The following is a 16,413-nucleotide window of genomic DNA, read 5'->3' on the forward strand; positions in this document are numbered from 1 at the left end:
TCTTAATAAAAGCACAGTGCACATCTTAATAAAAGCACAGTGCACATGGGGAACATTTGATGAAAAGTTGTCATCAGTTGTTTACTAGCGTTAACACTAATTCCTGGGAAAACTGAAAAGCAACCCTATTCCACCTTCATAGAGATGAAAGACTTTATCCCCAAATTTTTTGCAACAGGCTGAACAAATAAAACAAAAAGACTAGCTACAGAAAAAGAAGCATGCTTCGAAACACAAGGTTGAGGCCTCCACACAATATCGTCGAGAAATTGACAGTTCTGTCCACTAGCAACATGCTAACAATTTCAGGGTGCGCACCAGCACGGGCTTGCCTTGACTCTAATTGTAATAGATTGAGGTAAACTGTAATCCTGAGTGTGAAACTAGCCCCTACATCCTTCCTCAACTCACTAATTAGATCCTCGATCCTTCCTCACTCCAAACTTGATACCCTCATCTTGAAGAATCCCAACGAGCTCATGAAATGAAGATTTTGGAAGCTGCGGTGGACAATGTTGTGAAGGTGGAAGGAGGATATTGGGGTCAGAAACTCAGTTTGTGGTTACAGGTCACTGAGATTATCTTTCCATGGTCAAGGAGTTCCAGAAAGAGGGATGTAGTTGGTAGCAAGGCTACAGAGACAGTGATGGGTGCTGGACGAGGAAGGAGCACAGAAATACAAGTTGAAATAAAGAAAACTAAGTTAAATTTTAGCAACAGGGGAGGCAATGGCCCAGTGGTATTCTCACTAGACTGTTAATCCATATACTCAGCTAAGATTACGGGGGCCAGGGTTCAAATCCTGAATTCAATAATGAATCTTGAATTAAGAGAGTGTAATGATGAGATGAAACCATTGCCAATTGTCAAAAATACACATTAGTAATGTCGTTTTGGGAAGGAAATCTATCATCCTTACCTGGTCTGGCCTACATGTGACTCCAGAAGCAATGTTGGTTGACTCCTAACTACCCTCTAGGCAGTTAGGGATGGGCAATAAATGCTGGCCTAGCCAGAGTCACCCACATTCCGTGAGTGAATAAAAAATACCTACAAGAAAACACTATGCTATAAAACTGTTTTACTCCCAACATTGTTTAACAATTTCAGTGAAATTTTTTGAAATAACCAATCAAAATCCACATTGTAAATGATGTAAGGTTGACACCATCTGCATTAGTTTTCTCAGTAAAATTTAAACAGTAAATGGGATAAGCTTCACACTAGAAGTTAGAGTTTTAGGAGTTAAAAAAAATCTATTCACTAAAAAGGCAAAAACACTTGGTGAAATGACCATTAGGATATTAATACAAATTAAGCAGGTTAACCTGAGGCTTTTAATTTATAAAAGCTGCAGCAAAAAATACAAAGACTGTAACGGCAATAATAGAGAAAGCCTTTTGGATACCTTGAGGTCTTCTTAACTCACCTGACAGAGATGTATAACCATTTTCTAGGATCAGAAATGCAAGTACAGAGTAAGTATATAACAAACTTGCTCCAGAATACAGAACAGGAGTAGTGAGATTGAAATTGTAAGAAACAAAATGAGAGAGTGATTAAAATCTTTGTAACTGCACCTATAACGAAATAATGCTTTTCTCTTACTTCTCGTTTTGCTAGCAGCACATTCGGTACTATGTGTGGTAGACATCGTCCCAACATCAGCATTACACACTGCTCACTATCTGCGATTCGAGAAACCTGGACAAGGGGGAAACAAACTTTATTTATGCAACTATTTGTACAGCTCTGTTGTTTAAAATTGTGTTTTCATTGCAAATTGGCAAAATAAAATTGAAAATAAAAGCAGATGTCCACAGTCTCAATTATCTGAAATGATGGTGTCACCACCATGGTATCAATAACTGACCAGCTTCACATCACACCCTTCAACAGCTGTGGAATTACCTTTCCAACAAAGCACCCATGGACCTTTAAGAAGGTTTATCCATTACTCAGATGCAAGTGCAAGGGCTCCTCATGTCTTAATAGAGAGTTTAACATTTCCAATTTCCCCTCAGTTTCACAAGTAGAATTTCCCCCAAATTATTAGTGCGTTCATCCATGCTTCAATGTTCTCTGTTCTGATTTGGAAGCTACTTTGTCATCCAATGGTAGAGTTCTCAACTCAAGTTCTTCACTTTCACAAAGACAAATGATAGGTAAGGACAAGAACACAGCTTCCACTTACTGTGTAAAAGCTTCTAGGAAATGTACCTATCCTTCTTGCTCATACTTTGCTTTAAAATGGGAATAAACATGCAAGTAAGATTAGAAATGACCTCTTTAGTGTTGCACTTGCTGACCATGTGTGAGCGGTCACCAAAATTCTGAGAGTTTGCTTGTTTGAATAATTGGAAAGCTTAAAAAAAAGCACACAGAATCCCTCCAGTGTGGAAGGTGGTAATTAGGCCCATCGAGTCTGCACCAACCCTCCAAAGAGCATCCCACCCAGACCCACCCTATTCCTGTAACCCCACACTTCCCATGGCTAATCCACCCAGCCTGCACATCCCTGACAATACCGTGCAATTTAGCATAGCCAATCCACCTAACCTCCACATATTTGGATTTTCGCAGGTAATGCAGAGCACCCAGAGGAAACCCATGCAGCAACAGGAAGAACGTGCAAACTCTACACAGACAGTTGCCCAAGTCTGGAATAAAACCCAGGTCCCTGATGCTGTGAGGCAGCAGTGCTAACCACTGAGAAGACAGAACCCACCTTGCATGCAAGTATTCACTGTGTACACGGGTTTGAAATTACCACCCTTCAAGGGACAGTGCATTTTTCTTGTGGCTGCATCAAATGTAGGGATCTCCCCTGCAAATTGGATGCCTCCAATCTCCAACTTAAAGCTACCATAAATCATTAACTCTTGATAAAGGAAAAATCAGAGGTACTTAGCATCCATCATCCAGTTCTGGACTGACAAATGAACAGAAGGAGTGAAATGGTACAGAACAGTCTCACAAACAGAAACCTGCATAAGTTAAGATTCACATGACAACTACACACCAATATTCAACATATTAAACAGGAATCTCATTCTAAAGATCACAGAGAATACACTTTAGGTCTATATAAATGAAAATTTTGAACCAAGAGTTTACCTCTGCGCCCAAGCGACTGTCAGTTGCCATGCGGCAAAAAGACAGCAGTGCTTGATGAAATGCAGGTGATAACGTCCTGAAAACAAAACAGGCATATTGAGCAAAATTTTAGAATTAGAACTTTTACAGTATACAGTTATAATATGCTTAATTAAACCCATCATAAGCAGTTTAATGGTCAGCTATTCTTGGACACACCTCACCTTGCTTTGCTCATCTCAACTCATCATCCAAAATCAGTGGCATTCTCCGGCATTTTAAAAAATTAATTCATGGGAATGTGTCAGTGTCAATGTTAATAATTTATTTCTAGTTGCCCTTGAGAATGCAGTGGTGAATGGCCTCCCTGAACTGCTGCAGTCATGTGGTGAAGAGAAACTGTCTGCATTTTTAGATAGGGAGCTTCAGGATTGTGTTTCAGTGAAAAGTAATAGCAATAAAGCGCAAGTTGATGTGAGATTTAGAGCTGAAGTTGGAGGTGGTAGTGTTGTCTTTATCCCAGCAGGCAGTAGAGATCCTGGGTTTGAGAGGTACTGTTGAAGCTTTGGTGAGTTGTTGCAGCGTCCATCTTGCTGACAGCATACATGTGCTGGGGAACAACAAGTTACAGTGGGCAATGTGGTGCTGATCAAGCTGGTGGCTTCATCTCTGACAGGGCTGAGCTTCACAAGAGGTGCCGGAACTGCACTCACAGATACGTGCAGAATATTCCATCACACTCTTGAATTGATCAGTGCAGACAGTGGACAAACTTTGAGGAATCAGGAGCTGTTACTTAACACCAAACTCCTAGTCTCGGACTTATAAAATTGGTCCAGCCAGGTTTCTGGTTTTCCTCTGACTATTGATGCAGGAGGATTAGCAATGGCATAGTCAAGGGGAGTTTTATTATGTGATGGTCATTGCACTTAAGTGGCAAGTAACAGTCATTAGCCCAACTTCGGAGGTCATACAGGTTTAGCTGCATGTAGGCGCAGAACATTTCATAACTACAGGAGTTGCAAATGGAATGGAACACTGTGGAATCAGTTAGCTCTCTCAATTCTGAATCTAAAATGGAGGCAAGATTATGAATCAAACAACTTCCATAAGTTTAGTTTCCAGTGTCTGGAACCCCTGCAGCAAAGGCTTGGGTGAGATGACTGACCTTCAGTAGCCACAGCCATTTTCCTTTCTGCTTATTGTAGAAAAGACCAACATCTCTCTCAACACTGGATTCTAATCCCACAGCACAGACAATGTTAAAATCAACACAGGCCAGAATCAGTATGTCTTGAACTAGGATCTTAACTTGTTTAAAAATGATTGGAGGCTTCATTAGGTTGATCCTGGGTATGGAGGGAGGTTCAAGTAGAATTGGTAGAAAGGAGTTGTCCACGGATGAATGGAACTTCCTTCACTAGACAGTAGTCAATCTGTGACATTATTTAGCAGAGGGGTGTAGAGGCTGCATGGTTCAGCATATTCAAGGTTGAGAGACAGATTTTGTCAGCAAGGGAACCAAGGGATATGGGGAAAAGGCAGGAAAATGGAGCCGAGGATCATCACAGCAGTCACAAATAGCAGAAGAGATTTGGTGGGCTGAATGGCTGACTTCAGTTCTGACATCTTAGTCTTATGATCAGATGGAGGAAAGAAAAATGGAAAAGGACTTTGTTTATATGGTCTTTCACGAACTTGGAATGCCCTGAAGCTCTTTAAGCCAATTAAGTATTTTTCGAGTGGCATTACTATTGCAATGCCAGCAATGCAGCAGCCAACTGGTGTACAGCAAGCTTACCAGCAGTGAAAACAATAATAAGATCATAAGACACTTGTTAAACCTCAGTTGGAGTAATGTACAGTTGTGGGCACCACATCATAGGAAAGACATTGGAGACAGTGCAGAAGTGATTTACAAGAATGAGAAACTTTAGTTTTGAGGATAGATTGAAGAAGTTGAGACTGCTCTCCTTGGAGGACAGGGGGCTAACAGGAGGTCTCATTGAGGTTTTCAAAGTCATGAGCGAGCTGGATTGAACAAATAAGGAGAAGCTGTTCCCACTCATAAAAGGAACTAAAATAATAGGACAAAATTGGAAGTGATATGCAAAAGAAGCAAAGGTGATGTGAGAAAAATCTTTTTCACACAGAATAGTTAGGGTGTGGAGATGGTTCAATTGAGACATTCAAGAGGGCATTGGATGATTATTTGGATAGAAATAGTGTACAGGGATATGGGGAGAAAGCAGGAGATTGGCACTAGGTAATGACACTTGTTTGAAGAGCCAGTGCAGGCATCAGCCTTACAACCTTCTGCACCATAACAATTCTGAGATTCATTTCAGGCATTGTTTGACGGATGAATCTTGACGAGGAGATGCTCACTGTCCTTCTTTGATTGGTGCCATCTAATCTCTTACATTGGACTTGAGGGGCCAGATGTTTTATTCAAACTGACACCTCTAACTGTGTAGCATTCTTTCAGTGCTGCACTGGAAATTCCAACATAGATTATGTCCTCAAGTCACTGGAATGGGATTTGACTCCTTAATTTTTTTGACTCAGCAGTAAGCATGTGACCAGTGATCCAAGGGAGCAAAAATGTTCTACTCTGTTTACCCCTCCACCCAAAAGAAAAGCAAAACCACACCCTGTTTCCTCCACTGAAGTCTCTTGACATTACACACCACCTGAGAATGTTCAACTGTGTGACATTCAGTGATATTTATTACTGACACTCAACCATTTGCTAGTAGTGTTGTCACTATAGGGTGAAAACTTTAAACTGGTAATTACTTCTGTACAAGGAGTACAGATGGTCATTGTTTCAATATCCTGAGTACACGCCCTAATTAAAACTTTCATTGCTACCTTAGCTCACCAGTCACATACTCCACCAATCCTACCCCTTGTCCCATAAAATCATTTTAGTGTTGGAGCATATAGCAAATCTCAAAAACCTAGAAACCAAATTGCTGTCCCACTTAAGCATTTGAAGATTATAGGACAAGTGATTGCAACTGTTCAGATCTATTCAGAAACCAGAATTTGCAGATTTCCTGTGATACTATGGTACCTGAATAGGATATCTTTACACAATCATTTGCTTTGACCTTGATGACCATATGCAAAAAGCACTAGATAAATTTGATTATACAGAAAGCACAGCACAATGATGATAGCTTTCACAAGAGGCTCAAAGTCAAGTTCCTACTGATGTATTTCACCGGTTTTGTAAAAGTCTTTCCTGATGACAGTGAACAATAATCCAAAAAGATGTTCAGCGATTAAGCGTAAAAAACAGATTAAAAGCTTGTCAAAATAGATTTCTTTCAAAATTGGAGATGAGATTAATATACATGAAAGCAAACCAGATAAAAGGGATGCACAGCGTATGTAAACTTACAAATCAGATCAATCGCTTGTCATTCTGTGATGACTTACAGCAGCAACTGACCTGTTTGGCTTATCAAATTGAACAGGCTCATGAGCTGACTGAGAACAAACTATTGCCGGTTCAGTTTCTTTCTTGTTTTTTGTCGTTAGTGTTGTTACTGTGACTGACGTGGCCGAAGGTCTAGAAGGATTTGTGATAGTGTCTATTGGGCAAGAAGTGGAGACCTCCTTCTCTTCGCTACAGCTATTCCTTTCAAAACTTCTGATGTCCAGGTATTCCCCACTATCCACGGTTTGATTCTCAGGCACTTGTTCTGTCATGGCTGGAGGATGCACCGTGCTGTCAGTGGTGGTAGCCACAGCAGCAAAACTCTGCCGCTTGAGCTCTTCTATTTCACTGTTAGAATTGAAACAAAATCAATTATGTGCATAATACAACATTCTTGACATTCTATTAAGAAGTTTTTAAACTTTGACTGTTGTAAAACTGCAACCACATAATATGCAATTTACAAATATTGGCATGTCCAATAAATATTTCACGAAAACTGCCATAATGCAATAGCGTTAGTGACAATTATGCGGTACTCTGTGCAAAAGCAAATGTTTCAATCCTAGCACAAACAGATATTTGAGTTCAGCTAACTTTAATACAGGAAAACAAATGGATTGGAGCTGAACAGGGGGATTGATTTTGACAACTCAGTCAGGTGGAGAAGCAAGGACTTAAGAAAAATTGAGCTTGGAGAGGAAGTTAGACACCAGCTGCAGAGGGGAACTTCAACTCGTATTGCAGCAGTTTAGAATGAATAGTGTGGAACAAAGTCAGAATTGTTTCTCAATTAAAATTGAAGGAAGCACATAGGATTAAGTGCCCTCAATGATAATTTACAGACCTGCAGACAGTGAAAAGAATGATCAACAAAATGAGTGGTAAGGTGTTAAAAGATAGCAAGAACTGCAGATGCCAGAGTCAGAAATAACACGTACGTAACAAACGACAACACCTTCTGGTTGCCACCTATTTTGTCTCCCCCGCTCCTACTCTCTGGGTGACATGACCATCCTGGGCCTCCTCCAGTGTCACAATGATACCACCCGCAAACCGGAGGAGCAGCACCTCATATTCCACCTCGGGAGCGTACAGTCCCATGGGCTAAACACGGAATTCACCAGTTTTAAAATCTCCCCACCCCCAGCCTCATCCCATGACCAACTCTCCTTCTCATTCCCACCTCCTTGACCTGACACAACCTGTCGATCTTCTCGCCCACCTATCCACCCCTCCCACCCCACTGACCAATCCCCACCACTCCCTGCCTGCACTCACCTATCACCATCCCCCTACCTTCCCCATATATTTCAAAGGTTCCTTCCCTCCCCATTTCTGAAGAAGGGTCTCGACTCGAAACATCAACTTTCCTGCTCCCCTGATGCTGCCTGGCCTCCTGTGCTTCTCCAGCTCCATACTGAGTGACAAAGTTGTTGTCTTGTATTAAAATACAGGTCTTGTATTGGAAATTTAAAAATGTTCACAGGAGACAGAGGTAAATTTTTGCTAAACTGGACAAAGATTCCACATACCTTTACAATCTCACATACCTCTTAAGCTGTCTGATTTGCATTGTAAGGGTTATTTTCTCATTCTTTAAGATATGAAGTTGATCTCGTAGCTCTTGCACTACTTTAGTTTGCTGGAAAAGAATATACAACATATTAACATGTAGAAATCAATTTGATACAGCTTTACAAAGGGATTCTGTAATGTGTGGGTACCTGTTTTAAGCATGACCTTATCCATTATGTAAATTAAGGCTAAATATTTAAATAGGACATTACTTACTTGGGGATGGGGGGGTGGTGATGGAAGCACATACCAGGTCACTTTAAAAACTTCACACAGATTTCCGTATTAAAATGTGTATAATGTTCTATTCTGGGTTGCTTATTTAGCAATTGGAATAGAGAAGATGAGGGGGGAAAAAATTATAAAAGGAATCTAAGGGGCAACTTTTTCATGCAGAGGGTGGTGCATGTATGGAATAAGCTGCCACAGGAAATGGTGAAGGCTGGTACAATTACAGCATTTAAAAGTCATCTGGACAAGTACAAGTACATGAATAGGAAAGGCTCGGAGGTATGGGCCAAACGCTAGCAAATTGGACCAGATGAATTCAGGATATCTGGTCAGCATGGATGATTTGGACCATAGGGTCTATTCCCATGCTGTACTTATCTATGACTATGAATAGCAGGTAATATCCGTGGAATATAAACCAACAATTGAATCTAAACCTCTACCTTTAGGTAGAAACAGCACAGCTAAGCATACAGCATAGCTTGGACCTGCACCCATCCTGATTTGCATGATCCCACAAGACATCAGGTATGGGGCTACCAAGACAGCATTTTCTCATTTTCAGAATGCAATGTAGCATATATCAGATACAAATTAATGACACAAGGGAAGCAGTTTATTTTTAAGCTTTTCCTGAACAAGTTTGGTTTAACATTTATTAAAAAGCTACTAGCTTAAGCTGTATTTCTGAGCCCCATTCTGCTCGCCCAACAAAATGGCAGATGTAAAAAACACTTGGATTTGAATGCTACTATCACAAACAGCTGAACTAGTTTTAAAATATAGACACTATTCTGCTCTGTTGAACTTTCTCTTACCTCTTCTAACTGCAGGTGCTGCAAAGTGGCTGGTTCTTGGACACTCGGTAGCACTTCCAAGTCACCTGGCTCCACTTCAACAGCCACATCCTTCATTTCTTTTGATGAGGTTGCATGGCTTCCATACTCCCGATACATCTGCAACAGGTCTGGCGGCTTCGGAATGTTTAATCCAACATCATCCCACAACTCAAAATCCTGAAGTGGTTGAACAAAAAACACTGAATAATACTTTCCATGGGAACTCTTCCATCACTCTAAATTAAATGCATTACCAAGTATAATACTGATTACACACAAGTGCCTTGCAACAAAAAAGAATTTTTGCACCTGATTTCGTGAATCTGTAATAATCACAGGAAAATGTACATGGTCCAACTTTACCCAAGTTCAAGCTGGACGACCAGTGGAATAATCAACTGGACCAGACAACGGCAGGGGCTGTATGTCTAGGTCCTAATTAAATTATGCATAGACAAAACATTATTAGGTATTTTAAGAGATCACATATTTTTCCTTTTCTTGGGGACCACGAAGTGCAATGGAAGTTAGACTGCTATAATTGGAGTACCAGGAAAGTTCTGCAACTTGAAAATCAAGTGCTGCATACATTGGTTAGCTGTGTAACATAATGTTGCTTTTCGGAAGCAGTTCAAGTGATAGAGTGTTAAAAAACTTTCGGCGCCAAGAGCAGCAGATTGGAAAACACATCCAGAGGCTGCAGACAGCAAGCATTCATCTCTTCATCTCTGTCTTCATATGAAGAAGGTACAGAGAAGAAAGCAAAACACCTTATAAGATATATTTCATAGAAGAAAAGACTTTTTTTCCTGTTTACTGGGGGCACCTTTACTATGAGGTCATTAATTAATCCTGTCTCTTCACACATTACCAGATGTGGAATAGTTTGCTTTCTAGAACATGCTGCTCTTCGAAACTGTCCCAAAAACACTCGAACTTATCGTCCAGGCTACTTTTGCCAACATAATTGGTCTAATCCATACAGATTGAAATCATACACAATCATTCTTTGCATAAACACTTTTTAGTTCTTCCTATATATCCCTAATGCTCGGGGGCATCTCAACTACTTCCACAAATTACTTCTTACATTTATTATTTATCATCATCCAAACTGATTCTTCATCTTTAGAACGGAGATCACCACCCGCTATTGCACTAATTTTTTTCTTAAGGTACCAGCTCTTTCAATGTCCCTGTCCTTCCGAAATGTCATGTACACTTGAATATTCAATATAAATCATTTAAAACAACTAGTTATAAATGTAATGGTGATTCTTCCGTCAACCATTCTGTTCAGACACACCACTTAAAGGCTACAAGGAGCCTTTATATAAATAGGTATGTTCTACATCATAGAAAGTAAGTAGTATTCAAATATTAATTAAACACTTGATTCTGCATAATGTATACTTGAAATATTATTACCTGGTCATCATTTTCATCTGAAAAGGTTATTGAGGTGAGTTTGTAATTAATCTTCAATAAATATTCATTCACTAGGAAATTTAATGCTCTTTTCTCAAGAGGTTTAACAGCTTCCTATATAAGAAAAATGAAAATTTGAGCTCGATAAAGCAAAGCATCCATGAATATTCTGTGAATGGAAAACATCAAGTTTTTTCCCCACAGGCTAGATTAAAGTAGCTAAGCAAGCTTCACCCTTCTACAGATATTAACAAAAATCCTTTAGCAATTATTGAAAACTTTAGAAACATAATTTCCCATTATTGTTTCACATTCATATCATTGGAACATGATTAAAGATACAACACTCATTCTTTTCCAAAACAGTACACACAAAATAATTACATTATTGATCAGTTTACAGAAGGATTTAAAAATAAATATTCATGCAATGTGGGTACTTATTACCCATCCTTGCTGCCCAGGAGACAGTTAAGAGTAAGTCACATTCCTGTGGGTCTGGTGTTACAGGCCACACCATGCAAGGATGGCTGTCCTTTCCAAAAAGGAATTAGTGAACCAGATGGGTTCCAACTATTGACAATAGTTTCATGGTCTTCATTAGATGCTTAATTCGAAATTTTTTTTAAAAAAAACTGAATTCAAATTACACCATCTCCCATGGCAGGATTGGAACCCATATCCTCAGAACATTACCTCGATCTCTGGATTAATATTCTAGTAATAATACCATCATCTCCTAATCACATGATGTACCTGTACACTAATTTTTTGTGATTCATCGAAATTCCTCCAGATCATAGGGTTCGGCAAGGTCTCTCTTTAAATAGAACCTGCTGCTCTGTTCTTTCCAATAAAGTGGACATGTTCACATTTTTCCATGTTGTACTCCATCTGTTAAATTTTTGCCCACTCACACAACCTATTTATAATCAAATTGCAGTCTCATGTCCTCTTAACAACCTATTTTCCCAACTACATTTGGGCCATCAGTAAATTTAGCAGCCTAAACGTCAGTATCTTCGTTCATTTCATTAATATAGATTACAAATAGTTGAGGGCCCAGCGCTGTGATATTCTATTAGATACAGCTTGCCAACTTGAAAAAGAGCCAATCACCTCTATTCTCTACTTCCTGGCAGCTAACTAATCTTCTATCTATGCTAAAATGTTGACCCTACAGACCTTCCACCAGGACCTCTTATTTTGTGCAGTAACCTTTGAAAATGCCTTCTGGAAATCCATGCATAACACATCCATAGGTTCCCTTTTGTCCATACTGTTTGTTACACTCCTCAAAAGAACACCAATAAATTGGTCAATTGTGATTTCCCTTTCACAAAACCATGTTGACTCTGCCTGATTGTTTTGAGATTTAAGTGTCCTGCTACAACCACCTTAAGATTCCAACATTTTCTCTATGACTGACGTTAAGCGAACTGATCTGTAGCTTAAATAAAACAAAGAACTATGAATGCTGGAACTCAAACAAAAACAGCAGAAGTGTTGGAGGAACTCGACAGATCTGGCAGAATCTGTAAAAAAGTACAATAGAGTTAATGCTTCAAGTCCAATGACCATTTATCGGTTCAGATGAAGGGTGACTAGACTCAAAACATTAACTCTTGTTGTTTTTAGCATTTGGAAAGTTAAAAACCATGCACCTACTATCTCAGTAGCAACTTCTTTTAAGATCTTAAGATGCAGGCCATCAGGTCCTAGTGACTTTACAGCCTTCATTCTAATAGTTTTCATTTCGTTGGTGGTTGTAACTGCTTTAAGTCCTTCCTTTCATTTTGCCTTTTGGGTTACAAGAATTTCTGTGATATCATTTGTGTCCTCAAGAGTGAAAACAGACAGAACATCTGAATGTTTCTACCATTTTGAACTTCCCATTGTTAATTCCCCAGGCTCACTCTAGAGACCAATACTCATTACTTTCTTTAAGAAACATACAACCCTGGCTTCTTTACCTACAACACACATTTTTGTAAAAATGCACCATAAATATACTTAATCAATTCTATTTCATCTTGTTTAAATGGAAGTAGATGGCAAATAATCTAAAACCAATATTTAACTTAGTAAGGGCTCAGTTTGGCATGGGTTGATGCAGAGTATTAAAACAATTACTGCTTCATTAAGAAGTGCAACGTACATGTCTCGGACCTCAGAATCATACAATACAATCCTACACAACAGAACAAAGGCATATGGCCCACTGTGTTTGTGTTGGCCTCTTGAAAGAAGGACTCAATTATTCCCATTCCCCCAGTATTAATCCACAGCCCTGTGAATATATACTCTTCAATTATAATTGAATTCCTTTTCAAAAGTTACTCTCAAACTCATTTCCAACAATCAAGCAGTGAATTGCAATCATAATTTGCTGCAAAAAAAAAAAAAAAAATTTCTCATCTCCCCCAGCTCTCTTGCCGATTATCATAAATCTGTGTCTTTGGGTTAATGACTCTCCTGCTGGTGGAATATGTTGCTTTTTATTTGCTTATTCAACCCCAACAATTTTGATCACCTTAAATCTCTTTGCTGTCTTTAGGGCCTTACATTGTACGAACAGTTTTTGAATACAAATTTAAAAATATTATATCCAAAAGTACTCTGCTCACATAAAAACAGCAGTAAAAGGAAAATAAGAACGAGATGGCCAAATAGAAGATGTCATTATAATTTTGAGAATTGAAATTCAACAATCAGAATGAGTGATTTGGAGATTAGAAAGTGCTCAGGTTGTGGACGAGGCTGTAGACTGAACCAACAGGTTTGGTGATGAAACGTTTGCAACCAAACCCACCGGCTCCGTGAGCACGTCTACAACCTCAGTGCTCAGTTTGCACCATTGATCGTGCTTGTTGCCTCATCTAGTACGTTGCATTGCTTCATATTTTAGAAAACTGTTTAGATAACACACAGGAAAAGGCAATTTGAGATACAAGTGAATTTCAACAATCAAATCAGAAATACATGCTTTTCTTTATGCACCCCAATCCCAAGTTACGCATTCTGATTGGATCACAGAAATTTAACATTTTTACAGGTCGGTTATTTCTGGAATCCCAGATAACAAGCACGCCAAAATGTTGGCCTTCCCGTCCTTACACTAGGACCTTTTATTTTGTGCAGTAACCTTTGAAAATGCCAGCAAGGGAGAAGCAAGGCAAAAGTGCTTTCTGGGAATCAAGGAGAAAAGAAATATTATTTACAACTCAGATGGGGCACGAGAACAACTGTGCTTGGACTTTTGGAGAACTAATTGAACACAGCATGGAAATGTATCCAAGGAGAATGTGTAGAGTAACAGACTGTATGTTGGAAATCATAACTTGTGTACAACTAAAAACATCTGGTGCATTCTTATTTTTTGCGGTTGACTTTTTGGGGATGTGGCAGGAGAGTGGTGGAGAAAACAAAGTGGCTACCGTAGATACTGCATTAGCAAATATTGTTGGGAATTGCAACATGCCAAATCATGGAAGTTGGTAAGGTACAACTACCTCTGTTAATTGCAACTTAACAGAATGTGGTGTTAGAGCAGTTAAAGTAGTATCAGAAAGACAAAATAGAGGATAATTTAGAAAAGACACTGTTGGTATGAATGGATATTGCCTACCTCTGTATGTAACCAAGGAAGTTTAGGAATTTATCATAGGATAGGCAAAGTATATATCAAAAATATACGTATTCAGACACAAATAATTCACTTGAAAAGGAGCAAGGATCAATTTTACCTTACAAGAACATCTTTATTCCAAAAACAACAAGGCCAGGTGTTCAAACACCCAAAAAAAAACCTGCTCCATGAAAGTATTTTGCTTCCTCTGGTAGTATCAAGCTTCCCAATAAATTAAAACTTATTTTCTTTGCCCCTACAATATCTTACCTGAATTTCAGGGCTGGATTTATAATTTTTCCGTTCCTGTAAAGGAACATCATTTTCTGTGAAGGCTGAAAAAGCAAAAGTAGATTTACACGAATGTTAAATGTTCGAGGTTTGTTTATGCATTATGAAAGCAGAAAGAGAAGAAAGTATAATGTACACCACCTGCAGCTTGTGTCAGGTTGGCACGAAGGGACTGAATGGTCTCCTTGGCTTTCCGTAGTTCAAATTCCAGGACTGGACAGGGATTGTATTAAACACACAGAGGAATCCAACCAAGAAAAAGGAAAAATAAAAACAAGGATGGGTGTGAAAATAAAAGAAAAAACAGTTTTGAAACAGAACGCATGCAACTTATGGAATCTTGTGAATACATGCAGCAGAGTTTGCATCAGAATAGCTTGGTGAAATTTTTTCCATACTTTCACATACTTAATGCGATCTAAATCTTCAATTTGTTTCTAAGAAAAAAAAAAGGATGCTCTTAATGAAAACAGTAAAATGATATACATAATCATAATCCTACAGCACAGAGACAGGTCCTTCAGCCCAAACTGGTCCACGTGGACCAAAATGACAAACCATGCTAACCCCATTTCACTGCAGTTGGCCCATATCCTTCTAAACCTTTCCTATCCACTTATTCATCCAAAAGTCTTTTAAAATGTTGTTAATGTACCCGCCTCAACCATTTCTGCTGAAAGCTCATTCCATAGGTGTATCACACTGTAAAAAAATGTTGCCCCTCAGGTTCTCACGTTTTCTTTCCCCTCTTAACTAGAGGGCATCAGTTTAAGACCTTGATTCCCCAACTCTGGGGAAAAAAGACTGAGTGCATTCACCCTTATCCACGCTTCTCATGATCTGATACACTTCTATAAGATCCACCCCCCTCAGTCTCCTATGCTCTAAAGAAAAAAAAAGGTCCTAGCTTGTCCAACCTGTCCCTTAAACTCAGTCCGTTCAGTCCTGGCAACATGCTTGTAACTTTCTTCTGCACTCTTTCCAGTTCAATAACATCCTTCCTATAGCAAGGACATCAAAACTGAACACAATACTCCATGTACGGCCTCATCAATGCCACGTACAACAGCAACATAACTTCCCAACTTCTATACTCAGTACCCTGACTGATGAGGGCTGGTGTGCCAAAAGCCTCCTTCACTGCCCTGTCTGTGACTCCACTTTCAGAGAACCATGCACCTGAACTCCAAGGTCCCTCGGTTCCACTACACTCCTTAAGGCCCTACCATTCACCACGAAACTCCTACTTTGGTTGGACTTTCCAAAATGTCAAAAATAACCTCTCACTTATCTCTGTTAAGCTTAATTTGCAATTTCTCGGCCAACTCCCCCAGCTGATCAAGATCCTGCTGCAATATATCTGATAACCTTCCTCACTGTCCATGATACCGCCTATTTTAGTGTCATCTGCAAACTCACTAATCACACTTTGTACATTCTCATCCAAATCATTGATGTAGATAACAAATCCAGCACCGACCCTTGAGGCACACCACTAGTCACAGGGCTCCAGTCAGATAAGCATCCTTCCAGTATTATCCTCTGCTTCCCACCATCAAGCCAATTGTGTATCCAATTTGCCAGCTCTCCCTGGATTTCATGCGATTTAACCTTCTACAACAGCCTACCATGTGGTATCAAAGGCCTTACTGAAATCCACATCTACCGCCCTGCCCTCACCAACCTTCCTGGTCACATTAAAAAACTCTAACAAATTTGTGGGGCATGATCTCTCACACACAAAGCCATGCTAACTACTCCTAATCAAACCTTGTCCTTCCAAATGCATATATATCTTATTCCTCAGAATCTTCTCAAGTAACTTACCTACTACAGATGTTAAGCTTACTAGTCTATAGTTCCCAGGTTTTTCT

The 16,413-nt window shown here is 39.4% G+C and overlaps 1 protein-coding gene across 1 annotated transcript; it reads right to left on the reverse strand.

Annotated features, from left to right (window-relative positions):
* Nucleotides 1–1,420: 1,420 nt before the first annotated feature.
* On the reverse strand, nt 1,421–14,985 carry LOC125481471 (RAB11-binding protein RELCH-like). The gene is made up of 9 exons (XM_048593053.1): nt 14,681–14,985; nt 14,519–14,583; nt 10,621–10,734; nt 9,172–9,369; nt 8,098–8,189; nt 6,557–6,892; nt 3,118–3,193; nt 1,609–1,704; nt 1,421–1,453 (listed from the first exon to the last, which is right to left on the reverse strand). The coding sequence occupies exons 4-9, from the start codon at nt 9,307–9,309 to the stop codon at nt 1,421–1,423; spliced, it is 771 nt and encodes a 256-aa protein (XP_048449010.1). The 5' UTR covers nt 9,310–9,369; nt 10,621–10,734; nt 14,519–14,583; nt 14,681–14,985.
* Between the last annotated feature and the right edge of the window lie 1,428 nt (nt 14,986–16,413).

This window comes from Rhincodon typus, unplaced genomic scaffold, assembly GCF_021869965.1.
Source record: "Rhincodon typus isolate 14 unplaced genomic scaffold, sRhiTyp1.1 hic_rhity00002273, whole genome shotgun sequence".
In the NCBI taxonomy this organism is placed as follows: Eukaryota; Metazoa; Chordata; class Chondrichthyes; order Orectolobiformes; family Rhincodontidae; genus Rhincodon; species Rhincodon typus.